This window comes from Alligator mississippiensis, chromosome 8, assembly GCF_030867095.1.
Source record: "Alligator mississippiensis isolate rAllMis1 chromosome 8, rAllMis1, whole genome shotgun sequence".
NCBI lineage: Eukaryota > Metazoa > Chordata > Crocodylia > Alligatoridae > Alligator > Alligator mississippiensis.
Window position 1 is genome coordinate 42,252,028 of NC_081831.1, and position 20,087 is coordinate 42,272,114.

At 47.3% G+C, this 20,087-nt stretch overlaps 1 protein-coding gene across 2 annotated transcripts; it reads right to left on the bottom strand.

Annotated features, from left to right (window-relative positions):
- Positions 1 to 425: 425 nt before the first annotated feature.
- On the bottom strand, positions 426 to 19,206 carry PLP1 (proteolipid protein 1). Of its 2 annotated transcripts, XM_006258708.4 has the most exons (7): positions 19,036 to 19,206; positions 9,681 to 9,867; positions 7,894 to 8,155; positions 4,967 to 5,135; positions 4,457 to 4,530; positions 3,230 to 3,295; positions 426 to 2,547 (listed from the first exon to the last, which is right to left on the bottom strand). In XM_006258708.4, exons 1-7 carry the CDS (start codon positions 19,037 to 19,039, stop codon positions 2,476 to 2,478), a joined length of 834 nt encoding a protein of 277 aa, XP_006258770.1. In that variant the 5' UTR covers positions 19,040 to 19,206; the 3' UTR covers positions 426 to 2,475. The 2 variants fall into 2 exon arrangements, with proteins under 2 accessions (XP_006258770.1, XP_006258771.2); XM_006258709.4 differs by lacking the exon at positions 19,036 to 19,206 and having other exon boundaries at positions 7,999 to 8,155; positions 9,681 to 9,907.
- Positions 19,207 to 20,087: the final 881 nt, after the last annotated feature.

Sequence of the window (20,087 nt, forward strand, 5' to 3'; positions counted from 1 at the left end):
TAAATTTAACAATTGTTCCATCAAAACAAATCAAATAAGTGATCAAGTAATCTAGCAGTGAGGCCAGGGCAGATTTATCCAAACGCTACAGTCAATGAACCCTAGGTCTCTTGTGCAATAACCTTGCTATTTCAGTACTGGTCTCATCTGCAGCCACTTCTAGCCTGAAGCTCTGACTGTGGCCCCCACTCATCTCTCCTGCACCCCCTCCTTTAAGGCTGATGTCACTGATAATTTAAAATGCTTTTAAATTAGGGTCACTTGGATGTTGGCCCTGGGTGTTCATCATGCAACAGACAATCCCTGTGCTTCCATCAGAGAAGTATCATCAAGTCAAGTTCACCTAGGAAGTGGTCTCCTCTGTCTTCCATTTTGAAGGCCAGCTTAGAGAAACAGGCAGACAGACAAACAGACCAACATACATATTTGTTCAGAACATTCTTAATTTTAATTTATTTTCTTTAATTTTATAAAAGATGCCTGGTGAGATAAGTCTCTAAAAACTTGCTTCTTTTTACTTCTTGTTAAAGAGTTGAAATTCTAGATCAGATGTGAAGGAAACACTTTCAGTTGATTAACTCTTTTTTGTGTGTACGTTTGGGTTTTGGGGGCAGGGGTGGGGTTTGGTTATTTGTTATGTTATTAAATCAACACAGAGATGACTTAATTTGCCTGATCTTGACTGGTTTCTTCCCACCTCAACCTGTCCTAATCTCTCTCTCCCCACCCCCCCAACTCGTGTGCTGATAGCCTAACTGATCTATTTCAGTGTGCTCAATGACAAGGATACATCAAGCTCTTTGCTTAGCATGACTGATAGCTTACTTAGGCCATTGCTCAAACCAGTATTAAAGTCCATGTAGTGAAAGAGCTGCAATCTGCCACTGAAAGCTTCTTCAATAAATAAATAATGCCAAGACAAATTCCTACACTGGTAGTTAATGAGTAGAGGGAAGACTAGAAACAGAAAGTTTCACCCTGGACAATTTATCTGTGGAGAGCCTTCCTTTGGGTCTTTATGAGCACTTCCTGGGACCCATTTCTGTTGGTCACACTGTGCAGGGAAGTGCCTTATCAGTTTGAACCTTGTTCTCTTTAAGTATTTGAAATAAGATGATCCCATATTCCATTCCAGTGTCTCCCACAAAACAGGAAATGTTGAAATCTTATTCCAAGTTGTCTCAGGGTCCCCCATTGAGAAAGACTTCATGGACTGTGAAGGAGTTTGATTTGCATAGCAATGTCAAATTTAGATCTTATGCAGATCAAACCACTCTGAAGTCTCTACTTCCTCTCCCCATATTCCTTTATTTTACTGCTTTTTGAATGTCTTTTGAAATTTGCCATAATCTAAATAGGACATTCCAAATCTCACAGTTTTTGGCTTAGATGCATCAGACAAGCATACTAGCTCACAGGAAACCATTAAAAAGCGGGGGGTAGGTTACATTTGGCACAAATCAGAAACAAATCAAGATCTTTGATTTATAGGACATTATGGAAGCAAACCTCAACCAAAGAGCACCATTGTGAAGGTATGACAGAGTTCAACATGCACAACTGGTTACAAGAAAAAGGACACACAAAGATATAGTCCAACAAGTTATCCTTTGTCTACAAAAGGGACACCTCTGGGTTTACACTCTCGGGCCACTGATTAGAAAAGTCTCTCTAGTCCAAGCTGGAATCCATCTCCTTTCTGCTGTTTAAGACCTGTTGTGAGTGGTACAGGCAATGCTGAGGTGTACAACCAAGAGTCCCCTTTGTCTACAGAGACACCAAGCTCCTTTATGCTTTAATAGGGTTGACTGGGTTAAGGATTCTGTCAGCATAGGGGTCAGTGCTCTCTTCCAGCACTGGGAAGATCCTTGCTCTAAGCCCCCTCTGCCCTAGCTGCAGCATGTAAATTAAGGCAAGTTTTCTTTTTTTACTAGGAAAAGATCCTTCTCTTATCCTCCATCTGTGGTGTGGAGATGGAAGCAAGTTCCTTTGTTTACCCCCAAGGAGTCTCGGGCAATGGTAGTGAGGCCAAGCTGCTTCCTTTTCTTTCTATATAGCATGCAGCCTGTTTCTCACTAGAAGTAGGGCAGTCAGCATAGATTTCCACCTGCCAGGAGCTGCAGAGCTTCTTTCCCAGAACATATTGGGAAGTTAGATGATGAAAGAATTGCTCCTTCTCATTTTTGGCATGGCAGGAAATCCTCCACAAAGGGCTTTCCCCACTCCCAGAAGGACTCGCTGCAGAGCAAAACCATTACAGAAGTAGACAGAGAGAAAAGTGCACAAAGCTTCCATCACTGGGAGTCTCTCCTTCCTGGTCACACTCCTCACATTTGGATACAGGAGAGCAAGAAGAAGGCAGTTGGTGGTGAAGGCGGAGTTAAAGTAGGAGACATGGTGTCATGTGGCTGCATTGTTAGAGCCTCATGGTTAGAGAAGAAAGTGTGCGCCAGATAACTTGCTTCTTCTTTCAGACTAGAACTTTGTGCCTCGTCCCATGAGTTTGAGGACAGCAAAGTTGTAAGTAGCGGCGATCATGAAGGTGAGCTGTGAGGAGGGGGAGAGACAGCATGTAAAAAAAGGCACTGCAAATAAATATTCTATGTACATTGAAGCAGGACACTGTCAGACTATTGACTGGAGTATGTCAGGGGGGTTCTGCTACCAGCAGCAAAGCTAGGCTCGGGATCTCTTTACTCTGTCAGACCTACTTGACATGGCCCTCTTTAAAACCGGCCAGTCACAGATCTCCCATGCCCTTTATGTGAGTTGGCATAACAGTGCATTACAGAACGTCACCCACCAGCTGCCTTGATGTAAAAGCAAAATGTCCCTGCCCAAAGGTGTTCAAGAAAAGCTCTATAGAATACACCAGGGTGTTTCTGGCAAGAGCTTGGACAACATCCAGAATATGTATTGTCTGTGTGTCTATGAAATTGTCCTCTCCTTGCAAGCCCCTTTCTCAGTCTTCCAGCAGTTGTCTCTCCTGCTCCCCCCTTGGTCCTAAAATCCATGCCTGTGCTCAAATATGTAACAGGAAGAAATCAGGTATGCCCTGTCTGAAGTAGGTTTCTAGGCTATGGGGTTTAATTAACCTTCCTTCTAATAGCCTCACTCTAACACTACCATAACATGAAAGAGACCCAAATCTGCCACTTGCACATCACTCATTCCCTCGAACAGCATTCATAAAGTGGGGAGATGAGTTTTAGGCAATATATTGACTCACCAGTGAAACCAGCGTGGCTGCAGCACCAACAAAGGCAGCAATGAAGAGGTGGAAGGTCATTTGGAACTGTAAGGAAACAAAATATTGATCTGCCAGCTACAGATGTGTCTGAGACAGCAGAGGCAAAGCTGGTATCTACAAGTGATCTAAAAATGGCTTCTCTTCACAGATCCCTCCTGGATCTCTGGGTCCAATAAATAGGCTGGGGCCTAGAAACCCAGCAGCACCTGGCAGTGATGGAGAACATGAATCCTGAGTGCTATGGACTGTTTAATCTTGCAGAGCAGAGGCAGATTCATTTTCACCCCATCTTTCCCTTCCTAAACTTTGTGCAACCTGTGGACATCCAGCTTTGCCCTACAGGTATTCTCAATGCAGGGGGAACAGTCTCCACATAGGAAGGAAGAAACAATGGTTAAGGCACTAGGCAAGGCCTTGGGAGACTTCTGTTTGAGTCCTACTTTGCCACAGATTGTGGATAACTTTGGGCAAGTCATTTAGCCTCTTTTGTCCCTGTAATATGGGGATAATGGGGTTCCCTGATCTGACAGGACCACTGTGCAGATAAACACATTAAAGATTGTGAGATATTATGGTAATAGGAACCTTCAGTTCTTTCTGATGGCATTTTTCAGTAGAAGAACATTCCTGTCCAGCATGGCTATCCCCTACTGGGTTGAGAGGTAAACTTCAGTCTGTTCACTTAGTCTTGGGTTCCTAGATGCTTTGTCAAGTGGAGACATGGTAATTTATTGTCTATCCTCGTTGTATTCAGTGTTTTAGACTTCCCTGCCTGAATAACCAAGACAACATAACCATGGCCCAGAAAAATTCACAACTTTGCTCATTCAAAGAGATGATAGCAATAAGCAGCAAAAGGTTGATTTCAAAGTAGCTACAGCTGGCTTATGTTAATGTGAGTGAGGGAGGCAGTTCTCTGATTCAGTCTTCACTCGCATCTAAATTGAGGCGCTATAGTCAGGAGCACTGCACTTCCTCTATAGTCAGCAAAGTGATGTGACTTCAATTATTTGTGTTTGTTATTTAGATTGCAGTATCATCCAAAATGTGTGACACCCATCAAACACAAAGTGGAAACATGGTCCCTCCCTCAAAGATCAATCTAAATCTTCACCCAGTTCTTTATGAATATCCACTTATAATCCAAACCCATTTAAAGGTGGCACTAAGTATTTCAGCTTGGCTGTGGTCAAGTGGGGCACTTACCTCATTGGTCTTACAGATGGACAGAAGGTTTGAGCCACACACTTTTCCTGGGAAAGCATTCCATGGGAGAACACCTATACAGAAGACAAAAGTAGTCCAGGATAAGCTGCTTGCAAGGCCATTTGGTATGGGAAGCCTTGCTTGCTCTTCCTTATTGTACACTATTGATATATGTGGAGGTTTGGCTTAGAGCATTCCTTACAGATGTATGGAAGAGAGAGTCATTCTGGTCTGAATGTCACGTATATGGAGCAATTTGTTCCTAACTTAATTCTGGTGTACCCATCCCAAATATCCTTCCCAAGGACCCCTTCTCTACCCATGGATACTACCCATACACCTTTGCTCACATTCCTTTTGGGAGCACCAGCTTTTCTTTATGCCTAGAATACAAAGGTGATTGTCTAAATTCTGGTACACAAGAATGTTGCCCCTGGCTTCGGTGGGACATTGATTTGGTCCAGTGTCTGAAAATCTGATGTTTATTAGTGGCATAGTATCCAGGCTCACCATACATCCTGGCATCAGTGCACAGCGTGCCTATGCTGGCAGAAGTCTTGCTAGGGTTTGCAATAGACTGGCAAGTAGTCCAAGTATTGAAGTAGATGTAGACAGGCACAGCAGAGCAGGCAAACACAAGCAGCCAGATAATGGTGAGGGCATAGGTCACACCCACAAACTGAAATGGTCAAGACAAGCAAGATGGCAGGAACATGATTAATGTTGTACCAGAGCCTTCAGACATGAGAGCATGAAGCTGAAGATCTGCAAGCCCCATGTGTATGACATGGAATGAATTGCAGGATCTCCACCACCTGGAAAGAAAAAGTGAGCATCTCCAGCAAAGGTGAAAGGTCAGTTGTTTACCTAGAGGAAGGCTCAAGATGGACATCAGGCATACACACACACACACCTATATGTACATAATAACACATCTGTACATATACATGCACACACAAACACACACACATACTCATCTACGTATATACAGAAAAACACAATTTTAACCAATATTCTTAGTGGGACCAAATTTTCAAACGTAGATGCATGCAATGCCATACATGCACTTGCAGGTAGCAAATTGATTTGTACCAATCTCTCATCTGTGCACACGGATCTGATATCTGTGCACATGGCCTGGGCAGCATAGCGCTAGTCACAGGCTAGCATGGTAAAAATTGGTAGTGTGCAAATTCTTGATTTGGGGGTTGAATTCAACCCCACATTTTCAACCCTCACAATTTCATGGTGCAAATTCTTGATTTGGGGGTTGAAAATGACCAATTAGTATCAAGGGCCATCAGTGGCACACACCTTGTGTACAGAGGCAAATGAACGAGCATCTTGAAAATCTGGCCCACAAGATGCAAAACAAGTAATCTTAAAAGAAAACCGCATCCGTTCTGCTCTTGTCCTCCAGGCCAGTAACACTTTTCACCATTTATCTGAGAACTGATGTTGAAATGGATACTTTGACTTCAAATTGGCACTGGGGCCTACATGTGATGGTTAACAACACCTTCCTGTATTAGCCCCAGAAGTGTGGTGCTAGAGCAGTTGAAGCATCTCACTACATAATCCAGTGGTATAATTTTTGGGCATCTCTCTCCCTTCTGACAAAGACTACCCCTGCCAGCTTCACTGTGCAGAGTCCCTGTTGCTTTGGTCTGAGGTAGTCGTGGATGTCTGGATATAACTCTGGCCACATCACTTCCTTATATATCTTAAGCCTGCCTTAACCAGGCCATCCCAGTGCACTGCTAGACTTGGGATGAACATTTGGCCTGAACATTTGTACAGACCCATGGCAGATGGTCCTATGCTGAGAGGGGTTATGACTAAGCACCCTCTATGTCCAATTGTCTGAAGCCCCTTTCAGGGTCAAACTTCAGGAGAACTACTGTCTGCATCATGTGGTACTGGCTTTATGTTGGATATTCAAACAAGGAACAGTTTGTCTGAAGGTCAAACAACAAAGTTCTCCTAATAAACTGCCATGTGGCACTTCTCATGATGTCCCATGCCCCTGGCAGTACTTCCTGATCCTTCCCTGCACCTATGCCACTTCCCAGGCTGTTGTGAGCAGGGTGGGGAGGGCAGAGGCCATGGAGGAAGGAGGGAGGGAGGCATGGACCCAAGAACCTGAAACTGGCTAATGATTTTGGGTGCCTAGCTGTAAGTTCCTTAAAGGCACCTGGGGACGTACAGTGATTTCTGAAAAGCAGACCCTTTCAAGCTCTGCAAGTTGAACAACAGTTACAACAGTAGCACCCAAAGTCACCAGTCACTTGAGGAATTGTTAGTTGATAACTGCTGTAGAGGCCAGTGGTAAAGAGAGATTAACAGGCCACAGTTCTCTCTGCCATACTGTTTCTAACTGACTGGGGACACTGATGCTTTTGAGCAGAAAACAAGGCCTACCAGCAAGAGTCACAAAAATGGCTATTTTAATAATAAAAGACCCATTCTGTACTGAGCAATAAATAATGTAGAGAAGGTCTGGTCCACTCACCAACCACTCAGTGGGGTCAGACCGCTTCAAATATGTAGGCAGTATATGGCTGAGGAGCAAGCCTCTGTGTGTGTATGGGGGGGGGGGGGGGGGGGGGACCCACCAAAATATTAGGATCATAGGAAAGTAGAGCTGGAAGGGACCTCGCAAGGTCATCTAGTCCAGACCCCTGCTCAAGGCAGGATCATCCCTGACTAAACAATCCCAGCCAACCATTCATCCAACTTTCTCTTGCAAATTTCCAGGGTTGGAGATTCCACAATTTCTCTAGATAACATATTCCAATGCTTGACTATCCTCATAATCAGGAAGTTCCTCCTAATCTCCAATCTAGATTGCTTCTGCTGCAGCTTGAGTCAGTTGCTCCTAGTTCTGTCTCCTATGGCCACAGAGATGTTGGGGGTGAAATCCTTGACAGGGGGCTTTGGGGAAATTTGCAATATAATAATAATAATACTAATAGATATATCAGGAGGCCAAATCTACAATGGTGCCAGGCTCCTCTGTTCCCCCCCCTCCCCCCAACCAATGCTTGGGAGCACGTAACTTCAAAAAAATGCCTCTTGTTTAAACAGAGCAGTCCCAGACAAGCAGCAGCAACTGAGGGGACCTGAATAGAGGGAAAATGGAGATGGGAAAAGGGGCTAATGGATAAGGGATCAGCAGAGGGCATGGCAAGGGCCATTAACACAGGGCCCCCACACAATGAGGAGTGCATCTGACCGGCAGAGTGTCAGGCAGTGGGGTGGCAGAGCAAACGGGCTGCGCTTTTCTTTTAGATGCCATATAATCAGTGCAGCTGTTCCACCCAGTACATGACTCCTGCATGGAGCCCGTCAGCTGGGTAGAACAGGCCTGCAGTCTCATGCCCATCAGTCATGTCAACCTTCAAGTTGTATTAGCACCAAACCCTGGTTAAGATCACCTTGTCAGGATGTCCTAGCCACTTTCCCAAACACTGACACACCCGCTCCAAAGAGTGAGCTTGATGGTGGCCTCTGGAACCCCTCCCCTTCTGGCCCCCTGTTACCGTAGCGCTGAGGCCCTTGCCACAGATGGTGGTCTTGTAGTCTCCAAAGATCTGTCTGACGGCGCCAGTGGTGTAGAAGCCCTCAGCCAGCAGGAGGGCTCCATAAAGGAAGAAGAAAGAAGCTGTTCCATAGATGACATACTGGAATGCATGGATCCTGGAGTGGAGACAGGGAAGAGACAGAGACAAAGACAAGGAGAGAGAGAGAAAGACAATTGCTTAGTTCTCAGTACAGTGCTCCACCTTCAGCCCCTACTGGAGTGCGCGGGGTCAAAGAATGCACCGTAGGAAGAACTTAACTCCCCTCCCCTTCCCAGGAGCAACAGAGCGAAGCATGGCCTAAATGAACAGCTCACCTTGACTTACCTAGAGCCTGACAACCAAGCTGTTCTTTGCTGCCACCCCTCAGCTGCAGGCTCACACTAACATGGTCAAGCCCACTACCTCCAAAGGGAGAAATGAGGGCTTGGGCAAGGGAAGGTGAAGGAGACCCCAAAGGAAATGATCAGTGGAGTAGGTAAGATGTGATGAGAAAGCATTGGCCTCAGTTGCTAATGGGTGGCACAGCAGGGGAAGGTTTGTAAAAAGGAGATACCTGGTCTCATGCCTGTGCATGGGGCCAGGCAGAGAGTGGGCTAAATGGAGGGCAGCAAGACCCGTTCTGCTTGGCTACCCTGTGTTCACCATACCTACCAAGAGCAGAGGATCCAACACTATCCATCGTACCTAGCAAGGGTCAGATAGAAAACACATGTGAAAAAAGACAGGGTGAAGAAGGCTTCCCTCACGGCAGGATGTACTGGATATTCAGCAACTTCCAAGCATTGGAAACAGGCTGAACTGAAAGGCTTCTAAGGGCAAATCCAGCCCTGAAGACTCCTCCGAGTACAGTTATAGCAGGCTTGGACAGTCCCATGATATCAGGGTTTTTAACAGCAGCCTTAGGCAGTGCTGATGGTGAATGGGACCAACCTAACCACACACCCCATAGCTTTGTAAAGTGGGCCCAGTCTTCCCATTGGGATGAAGGAACCATTTGATCACCTGGATAAGAAACAAGCAGATCAAGAGCACCATAACCTAACCATGTGCAGAGAGACCACAAACCCTTGTAAACCAATCCAGCAGCCTGTGGATACTAGTGTTGTCATTCTAGATAACATATGACAGGCCTGGGATGTTCTGAGCTGGGAGTGAACATGACCAACAGGCAGGGACGGATTGTCATTGTCCAGAAGTTTTAGACTCTTTGGCCTAGTGATTTCAGTGCCTTAATATTTGTGAGTCCAACATCCTTCTTGGAGGGGTCTGATGATCTGATGGCCACCTAAAGTTGTCTCCAGTTGGGCATCCAAAATCACTAGTCACTTCTGAATGGTTTCCAAAATATGGCCCCACTGACTGGCCTTGTAGCCTACCAGTTAGAACTGTGACTTGAAGTGCTTTGTATGGGAGAAAACCAGTTTCACTTTCTGATCACAGTCTTTTTCAGACAGGAAGGCAGGAACTGATTAGCTTGATAGCTAGGGAAGAGGGAGTGTTGACATCCTTCAGCATTAGTCCCTCCAGTGGGCTTAGGGGCAGTGCTGATAAGTCCCATGGGAAGGCCTGGGTTACCTCCCTAAGCCAGGAGACTGGCTACCTAGAACCAAAAATGTAAGGGATGAAGGAAGCATACTTACACATTGATCAGATACTCATAATCCTGGTAGTTTTTGGAGAAGTAGGTCTCAATTAGCTGCTCTGTGCCACTGAGTGCTTCATGCCCACAGCCACAGAACAGTGCTACCCCAAAGAAACACAACCCTGTGGCAACCAGTGAAGCAAAGGGAGCCCCTATCAGACATCTTGCGCAGCACTCTAACAAACCTGGGGAAAAAGAGAGAAACCACATCAGTCACAGAGGGCAAGGGGCATACTGTCAGGTAGGTGCCAGAGATCCAAAGACCACGGTACTACTGACTCTGCAATACTGAGTGCTCCTTGCAGACCTCAAGCAAGATCTAACTCTCTTCAATGTCTATAGTGCTGCTCATCTCTGCTAGAGTTTAGCCCCTAATTACCATAGATCCACAGGGCATGGGTCTCAGTGAATTCTCTCACTGCTCCCCAGGCAACAGAAAATATTGCACTAGTGCATGCGCACTAGGAAGAAGAATTGATTAGAAATGAATGTGAAGCTGACCAGTCTCTAGTCCCTGCCCAAGCTGAGTGAAGTACAAATGTAAACAAGCCACATCATTGAGGGGAGTCAAATTAGGCCGGGGCGGGCAATTATTTTGGGCAGAGGGCTGCTTACTGAGTTTTGGCAAGTCATTGAGGGCCGCATGACAGGCAGCCCAGGGCAGATAAATATTAATTTTCTAAATTTTTTAGGGCCCCCCCTGGCCAGATAGAATGGCCTGGTGGGCTGCATTTTGCCCACCCCTGAATTAGGCAGTAACAATCAGAGCTGTTACCAACACAGATGGGAACTCTTAAAATCAATTTTAATCCTGCTGTTAAGACAGAGGGTGACATCATTCCTTTCCACCACTGCAGGTCAGCTCCATTTTTATGCACCGTTTCACTCCTCCTTTAGCCTTGAAATAGAGCACACATGGGAAGAAAGTAGCACATGAGCCTAACTGCTTAAAGGTGCGTTTCCCCAGGGAAGAATCCTAGAGACAGCATTCACCCCCACTGACAGACATCCAGAACAACAGGCAGTGCTCTCAGCACCTGTAGAGACTATCACAATGCCTATCACACAACTCGGTGCCAGCCACAAGACAAAGGGAAAAATAATAATTTTAAAGGAAGATCTTGTTCCCTGTTCTTATTACACATTGGATTATCCCAGACTGAATAACGTGAGCAGAAGTGGAAGAGCCTCATACTGAATAAACTTCCTCTTGATATCAACAAGTCCCCAAGCCTGCATCATCATCAGTCAGCAGGAAATGTTAATGAAACTGAAGTAAGTAACTTCTACAGGCAAAGGTGTTTACAGATCCAAAGCTCTCTGGCTTTACCTGAAACTCAGCGCTGATGTAATAGTCTTACTCTTGGGGGGCAGCTACACCGCAGTGGTGCATATATTTATACGTACTATGCAGCACACATGCTGGTAGGATAGACTTACAACTTGATTTTTCAGGTGCTATGCTGTTCCAAAAAATCAGGCCTCCAACGTGCAGGAAGCTGCTTGGGTTCTATAGAGCGCTCCGGGTCTAAATTTTCAACAGTGTAAAATTCACAGGTGTTGAGGCAGAGATTTTGTTTTGCCCTGTCACACAGAACAGGATCACTCCCAAAAGCTCAGCTCTGCCACTGGATGCAGGTTTGGGATCTGCACACCTGTGGAGGCACCTGGAGTCTCAGGTCTCCACCGCAGTGCAGCTGTCCCCCAAGAGTAGGCCCAACTTTACTTTTGTACTTAACAGCAGTCAGTAAGCCCATGACAAACTCCAGCCACAAAAGGAAACAAGCTCAGGCTTCTTCTCCATCCACAGCCAGCCTCTGTTTTTCATGTTCTCTGCCGTGTCTCATCTGTGGCCCCTTATTAACACATGAGTAGCCCCTTCATGCAGACATGAGTTGAGCGTGGGTCAGAGCAGACAGCATGCACAGCCCCTGGCTGCTCCCAGCACACTGGGTGTAGTGGCCATGTGGTTCTTATTCTGAACACACACCAGATGAATGTGATTTCATACAGAAGAGGGCTTGCCTCAGCCAACATCCTCTGCACTCTGCCTTCTCCCTCACATGCATGTGCAGTGGGAACTGTTCCCAGCGCCCACACCCCTCCCAGCTTATCCCCCCATATGTTTTTCTCCTCTCTTGAAGAATGGGCCTACAAAAACACCACAGGGTCACTATCAGTAATGTTCTCCCCTCCCCTCCAGTGCAAGGTCACAGCTTGTACTAATCTCTTTGCGGCAAGAAAGACAATAGGGGTTTGTTCTGCCCCTGCCAGCTTGTATATGCTCATCAATATTAGAACCAGGGGACGAGGAGGAGGGTACAAACAGGGAACAAAGGGAGGACTATTTGGTTACCAGCGTATTGAAAACAGCACTCTGGCAGCCTGTGCTATGGGGCCTGTGGAGTTGTGTTCCTGGGAGTACCCAGCTGTGCTCAGGCAGGCTGTTTTAGTGTGGCTCAAGACAGGCAGGTAATTCTTTAACAGGAGCAGATTCCATAAGGCAGCATCCTTGCCTGTCAGGGTTAACTCTGGCAAAGAGTCTGGTGCTTGCTGCAACGCTTTGACTTGCTTATGGGAAACTCTGGCTCTGACTCATGTGCACCCTGACCTTGAGTCTGACTCCTGGGCCCTGTGGACCCAGTTTCTGAACTTCAAGGGACCTTACTCAACTGCTCACACCCCAGTCCCTAACAGCTTACCTATACCAGTGATTTTCAACCTTTTTTCCTTTGTGGATCCCAAAAAAATTCAAATGGAGGTGTGGACCCTTTTGAATTGTAAGTGTGGTTATTCACATACTTTTGCTTGATCATAGTAATCTTTCACGGAACCCTTAGATATAGTCTGTGGTCTCCTGGGGGGTCCGTGGACCACAGGTTGAAAACTACTGACCTAGATACGTCCTGCTAGCTGGGGACATCTTTTAAAGGCTGGAGCAGCTGGAACCTGTTTCCTGAAGCCTCAGGAAATGGATTACCCTGGGGAGCATGGTCACGCTTGAAGATAGGCTACAGATACAGGTGGACCTAGACAGGCTAGCAAGTTGGGCAGATCAGAACCTGATGAAGTTCAACATCGAAAAATGTAAAGTGCTTCACCTGGAGACGAGCAACCCCCAACACAACTACAGGCTTGGCGGCACCAAACTGACCAGCACCATGAATGAAAGGGACCTGGGGGTAATAAAAGACCACAGTATGAATATGAGCCAGCTGTGCTATGCTGTAGCCAGTAGGGCAAATAATACTCTGGCATGTATCAATCGATGCATCTCCAGCAAAACCAAGGAGGTGATTCTTCCACTCTACTCTGCACTAGTGAGACCGCAGCTGGAGTACTGCATCCAGTTCTGGGCACCACACTTTAACAAAGATATGGACAAGCTTGAGAGAGTCCAAAGAAGAGCCAGCCATATGATCAGTCTTACATGGCAAGCCATACAAGGAAAGGCTGAGGGATCTGAGACTCTTCAGCCTGAGGAAAAGGAGGCTGAGAGGGGACCTGGTAGCAGCTTACCACTACACTAGGGGAGGACATCAAGGGCTCGTTGAGCAACTATTCACCAGGGCACCTGAGGGGAAAACCAGAAGTAATGGCCACAAACCCCTGGAAGACCGATTCAGGCTCAACATTAGGAAAAACTTGTTTACAGTCAGGGTGTCCAGACTGTGGAATAAGCTCCCTCCAGAGGTGGTGCAATCACCTACCCTGGAAATCTTCAAGAGAAGACTAGACAGTCACCTTGCTGGGGTCACCTGACCTGCAGTTATCTTTCCTGCTTGGTGCAGGGGGGCTGGACCTGATGATCTTCCAAGGTCCCTTCTGGCCTTACAATCTATGAATCTATGAATCTATGATCATTTGATCGGGACAGCTGGGCCCTGGGCCTCCATCTGAGCTCACTGTAGCCTAATCTTGCACTCACCAGTGCAAACTGGGAAGTCACTGATGGAGTGTAAAACCGCTGTGAGAGGAGAATTTGGCCCTCTGCATGTGAGAGGGAGACACTGTCTGACTCTGAGCAAGCAGCTGCGCTGCCTGCATTGAGCCAACCCAGCAGGGTTACTGGGAGGCCACCCACTCTGAAGAAGAAAGGGGGCCACTGGCTAATCTATCTAGGTAATATCTACCTACCAGACAAATGTTTGCGCGTTAAACAGACGATATTTTTATACCAAACATCACACCCAGGAGGCTCTGTAATCAAGTACTCAATACCCCATTCCTATTGAATCTCAGTGGGATTGGTGTTCCTAACCTCCATTGGCCCCTTTGGCCATCTCACACAAAATGCCTGAATGAATCTGCACTGGTAGTTTTGAATAGAAAACGGAAGGAATTTAGGAAAATTCGAGAAAAGTGCTAAGTTAGAAGAATCAGGATAGTTTTCTCTTGGGCTTTAGGCTGTGGGAAGGTTTCCTAAGGGATATGACAGATGCCCTGGCACTCCAGGAGTTTAGTTTTAAGCGAAGACAAGCACTAGAACCTATAATCTGGGGAAACATTCTGCACTGGCCCCAGGAGACAGACTGGGTACATGTGGTTTCCTCTGCCTCTCCTGCCTAGGATTTGACTGTAAGATGATCCTCAGAGCCCCTTCACATGTGCTTCTCTAAGAAGAAGGAGCCATCAGTCAGGAGACACTGGTCATGGAAGAACCATTGCCTGTATTTGACAGGAAAGTTGGAAAGCTGGTGTAGACCTCAGTTCAGTAACATACTGCCATTCTAGATGAGCACATAAGCAAGTGCTTATCCTCATCAAAGTGGATGAGATTTAAATACACACCTAAGGCTAAATATGACTTATGTGCTTTCCTGAATGGGGATTTAACATGTAGTGAGAAATGAAGGCAGCTCTACCCCTCTCCTTGACATCTGATATGTGATTCAATGCTGGCTGGGCAATTCAGACATTTGAAATCATCTCAACATCTGGCTATCCAAAAACAGGACTGTCCTTTCCCTGCCTCAGTGTCCCATCAGTGTGGCAGGAGGGACCAATGGTGATGGGAAGGATGACCTGGGTCTCTGTGGCCCATTCAGTCCTTAAGCCCATTGGCTGCGTCTGCCCTTAGGGTGATGACTACAGAGGCAGCTTTCCCCATGTGGCTGCTGGTGTGGTTTTGAATGAAAAGCCCAATCAAGAGAAAGTAAAAACATCCCAAAGAGGGAAGTGCTTTACAAGAATGTGTTTTGCTCACTTCAGTGGGGAGGCTGTAAGTTCAGTGACCAAGAGGGATGCTGAGGGAAGTGGGCCCAGGCTATCCAACTATGAGGAATGTGCTTGAGTGTAAGTTCATGAAGGGACCTTTGGTACTAGGAGCCATCTCCCAGAGCCCCATCCCCTCCGCAACACCACCTGCTGTTCTGCTTTGTAGATCTCTGGCCTTGTAGCACAAGGGCTCTGGAAGGCAGTTGCCTGTTGTACAGTGCCTGTAAGCAGGGCTCTGAAGAGCAAGGGAAGGGAGGAGAGAAAGACTTCTTGTGAAGGGGGTAAGAGAAAGAGCCCCTTGTGTCCACACAATTACCAGCCTTGTACCTCGCTCCAGCTGAAGAACAATAGGGGCAAAGCAACGGGAGCCCCGTCTCTCCAAGACAGACCCTCCCACTGTCAACGCCCCTAAGGACCTGTCTCCCTCCCACCCCCGTGCTGCAGCCCGCCCTGAGCACTCCCACACAAACACTGCTCCTGTTGATGGGGCTGATGTGAGCTGAAAGGCTCAGTTTGTCAGCCCAGCTCGGGCTGGTACCACATCAGGGAGGAGGGGCTGCCGAGCAGTGAGATAACCACTATCACCAGGAGGTGCCAGAGACAAACAAGGGCCTCGGGGCCCAGAGAATCGCAGTCAGGACAAAGCTCCTTTGTGAGGCCTGCATGCAGCCTTCTTCCATCCATGTGCTCAGCATGGCTCCCTGGTGGGGAAAGCCCTGGGGCTGGGTCCTAGCAGCGTCCCCCCAGGGTTGATGACAGCAGCCTGTTCTGGGCCCTGGCTAGATTGTCTGTAGTGACAGAAAGGTACAACATCGTCCCAAATGGTCTGTGCAGTGTGTCATGAGCCTGTGAAGCTGCCCCCATCCCAGGGCAGGATGAATTACTATTAGATATCATTTGTATTTGCAGTGAAAAGCATGCATATTGGGGCAGGGCGTCCTCAGCATGGCCTGATGTCCCTAACCTTGTGCACTGAATTACAGAGCTAAAAGCAAGTGGAGGTTCCCAGCCACTACCTCAGGGGGAGGTCCCTGCCCTCATGTGACTCCCAGCCAGATCATACTAGGCTTAGCTTCTGAAGGGAGCTACATGTGTCACTACCACTGCTCTGGATACAGCTGGAGAGCTGCTCCCCTATAAGGAAACCATGGATCCCTGCCTCAGATTGCATACCCCAGCCTAATCCCATGAGGTGAATTGTGAACTCCCACCTTCCAGGCTTGCTGCATTCTGGGAAGCACTGAATGCACAGAGCTGTCCTTTCCTGTAGCCCAAGCCTGGGAGGGATTCTACCACTTCAGGAGCCTGGTTTCAGACTCTAACCTGTGCTGCTGTGTGGAAGCCCCTTGTATGAGGTGCCATAGAAACAGCCCAGGGTCTGTGTAGCCATTGACAAGAGAGATGGAGCCTGTGCCCCTGGGCTTCAGAGCCGGTTTAGGGGAGAATTGGTCAGAGCTCAAGAAGGGCTTCCCTTCCTGCTACTGCAGTCCCTAAGAGTCCCCCCAGATTTCAGCAAGAGCAGGGTTGAGTGCCTGGCTCTGGATTTATGGTCCCGGGATGCATGAGTATTTTGCATTTACTGACAGGTTTATGTTAGCAAAGCTGGGCACATATGAAATCAAACTTCACTTTGTTTCTAAAGTCACCTGCCCTCTTCAAGCTCCTGGGAATGTTCAGTCTTGTAACAGAAAGGTAGCTCTCTAGGATGAAAGCCAAGCAGATAAGAGGCCAGCACCTGGGACTAGCCATGCTGACCCCTATGGCTCACTACCCAGGCTCTTCTTGCAAGGCAAAGTGTGACTCTTCTGACATTTAGGACTGTACCTGGCATCTAGAAATCAGGGACCAGATTCCTTCTTGGAGTAATTCATCAGGCTCAGCTCAGGGGTGAATATGGCCCAAAGTGTTTTCTTTCTACCCTCTACATCATTCCAAAGAGTAAAGAATAAAGCAACTAGAATTAGGCCCATCTGATAAGTGCAGTCTCCAGCTATCTCCCCCACCAGACACACAGACAGTATTGGGTCAGTAGGCTAATGCAGCGCCACAGGGAGCTGATAAGTGGAGATACCTTTTATAGCATCACTTTTCTGATTGCCTTTTGTGTCTGTGGCCTCTAGCTCATTTCAGTCCTCATCATCAGAACTAATGGGCAAATTTGAGCCCTCCATGCTGGGCCTGGTCTGACTGCATCTGCCTCTTTCCCTTCACCCACACTTCCACCCCATTCTGGCTGCTGTCTCCAAACCTCCAAGACATGAGCACTAGTTCTCTTGCTACTCTCAGAGTGAAGCATCTTGTTTAGTTGCCAGGTAGAGAAAACCACTGTTCTCAGACACAGACGGGAGCTTTGGACTTACAGGAGCAAAATATTCACTGTTAGAGATCCAACATTAATGGTATTGCATCAAAAAACAGAGGTCCATTTTTAACCATGCATTTGCATTCAAAAGGTTAATTGTAAAAATGAGACATTTGCACACTGAATTCTCCCTGTAGTTTTCGTTAGACCCGGATTCTTTCACTGCCTGCCCTCAGCTGTTAGTGTTGTTGTGCACTGATAGGTGGCTGCCATGATTGTCCTCAGAAGTGGCTGCTTTTCAGGGAGGGTATGAAGAAACTGTCTGCCTGACTGTCTAGAGTGGAAAGCATCTGGAATCATGAAGGCATGCCAAACCTGAAGTAATAACACTTCTTAATTAGGCAGTATAATTCCCCTGAATATTTCAAATCACCTTTTGAACTTTAAGTTTATGAATTTCCACAACATCCCTATGAGGCAGGTAACTATTCTCATCCCTGTTTATAAATGGGGAAACTGAGGTACGGAGCAGGAAGGTGTTTGCCTGAGATTACAACAAACATCAGTGACTAAGCAGGGATTCAACCCAAGATTCCCAGACCCCCAAACTAAGCGCTTTCTCATTCCTCCTGTCCACAGAAACAAGTTTTGATCCTTGTATTGCTGTTCTATAGCCTGATGGTTGTTTTCTTTTGGGTGTTTTCTTGTCTCCTGGTCTGTGGTTGCTGTCAGCAGATGCACATGTCCAAGCTGAGGTCCTAATGGCAGCTGGAAGGGTCTCCTCCTTGCCCCAGTGACCTGCAGCAGAACTCTGCAGTTGCCTCCTTCAACCCTCTTACACTTTCCCTCGGAGGCATGTCTTAGCTAGCACCACAACATCTTCCATTTCACTTATGTCCCTACCCCTCACCCCAGCTGCTGGGAATTTTCAACTAAAAGCAGCTTTAGAATGCAAACCCCACTGCACTGGCTTCTCCCCAGGCAGACAGAGGCAATGGAGTTGCATCTTCCCTAGGAAGGAGGCAGGCAGAACCAAAGCAGTGGGTTTCAGAGGTACTATGGAGCCCTGCCTGGGGGTTTGCAGGATAAAACTAAATTGAAGGACCACTTGCAGGGGTTGAGTGGTGAGAGTGCAGAAGGCCCAGAAAAGGCTTTCTCTCCTGGAGGTGGTGGCAGAAGCAGAAAGCTGGTGAACTACCCCCTTCTTATGTAAAGCATGGATTTTGGGAAAGGGTGGAAAGCTATATTAAACACCTCAGGCATCCCTAGGTCAAAGGACTCTTGCCTGCTCCCCCCCACCCCCAATGCCATGGCCACAGTCTTCAAGCTACTTTGCTGGCATGCACAGAGTTTAGAGGCATTGACAAAATTCAGTGTTAAATCAGAAATCTGCTGGAGATTCAATCTCAGAGGAACTACCACTGCCCCCCAACAGCTGCAGTTGAATCTTTTCCTGTGCTTAGCCTTGAGGTGGGCTTGAACCTCCAGGAAAGGAGCTACAGGTCACCATTTCCATCAGGTGACCTCAGGTCACCAACCAAAAACAGTGCCAGCTCTGCAGCCAAAAGATCTAACAGCTCAGTGGGCACCAAAGCCCCGTGATGCCAGGAGGAGAGCATGGAACCATGTCCACTCCAGAGATGTGCATCCCAGCTGAACATGGAATGAGCTAGGGGCAGGTCCCTTCATCCCACTGCCCTGGGGTAAAGCAAAGTGCAGTGAACACATGCTAGCCCCAGAATCAGGTATACATCTGCTCTGAAATCTCTGATGTAAAGAAACCCCTTTTGTGTTAGCTTTAAAGTTTCCAAAGTTGGCTTTTGCTCCTACTCACCCATTGCCTCTGGATTCAATCAAATCCCTTGTCGGCGCTTTTCCTTTGGTGTTGTTTTTGTTCAGCTGGAACAATCCTTCCCTCTCTCTTTTTCTCTCTCTTCACCTTCCCCTTTCCTTTCCTTTTTCTCTCTGAGTATCTCTGTCCTCTTCCCCAGCAAAGAAAAGGGCTTTCTGATTGACAGCCAACCCCCTTAAAGGGACAGGCCCCCCGTTTCTCCTCCTCCCATTCCCCCTCCCCTCTCGCCCCCCCTCATCAGAGATACTGCCTTATTGTGGGAGCTGCTCCATCTTCGCTGACTGCCTTTGGCTGCCAACTTCTCTTTGCTACAAATCCCCTTATGTCCCTACCCTCAGAACGCACTCACTCGGCAGCTTCGTGTAGGAAGGTCAGGGAATCTTGTTGCAAATTCAGGGCTTTTTGGAAACTCACAGACTAAATCCAAGAGATGGTGGAAGAATTTTGGGGATTAGTAAAATTAGTTTGATTTGCAACGTCTGCGGCATGGCATTGGAACTCAGCCTGGGAACATATGTCCCAGTCTGACCTCTGAAATGCCCCATAGCCATTTAGCTATAGCTCAGCCATGAACCTCCCACGAAGGATGTGTGTAAGAAAGAAGTCCCCTCTCCTCCAAGCAATACATTTCTGCCTTATGTTTATGGTAACACCCAAAAAGGGCCTGGGCTTTGCAAAGCCTTGTAGGTTAGGCTTGGGGCGAGTTCAAGATCAGAGCCAGCCCAGTCCCAGAGGCAGTTAAGATCCAGGCTCCTGGGTTTCCAAGCTATTGTGCTTTGGGCTGGAAGCGAAGAGTGTCTGGTTTCCATTTCTCCCTCTACCTCTAGGTTCCAATGTTTGGGTGGCCACTAATATATTCTGAAAGATACCAGATAACGCACTGACACCAGGCAGTGATGGTGGGAGTATGACCCTTTAGGGGAGTGTCAGAAAATCACAGGGTGAACAGGATAAGGACAGGGCTAGTTTGGAACCTAGATGGTATCCTGCTCCATCAGCCCCTCACTGGAAGCGTCAGTGGAGAGATCAAAGAC

What these genes read in the sequence shown, in the direction of transcription:
- PLP1 (XM_006258708.4), bottom strand. An exon ending in TATGAGTATCTGATCAATGT is followed by an intron (nt 8,156 to 9,680) that starts GTAAGTATGCTT and finishes TCTCCACTCCAG; the next exon opens with GATCCATGCATTCCAGTATG. An exon ending in CAGCCACGCTGGTTTCACTG is followed by an intron (nt 2,548 to 3,229) that starts GTGAGTCAATAT and finishes CCCTCCTCACAG; the next exon opens with CTCACCTTCATGATCGCCGC.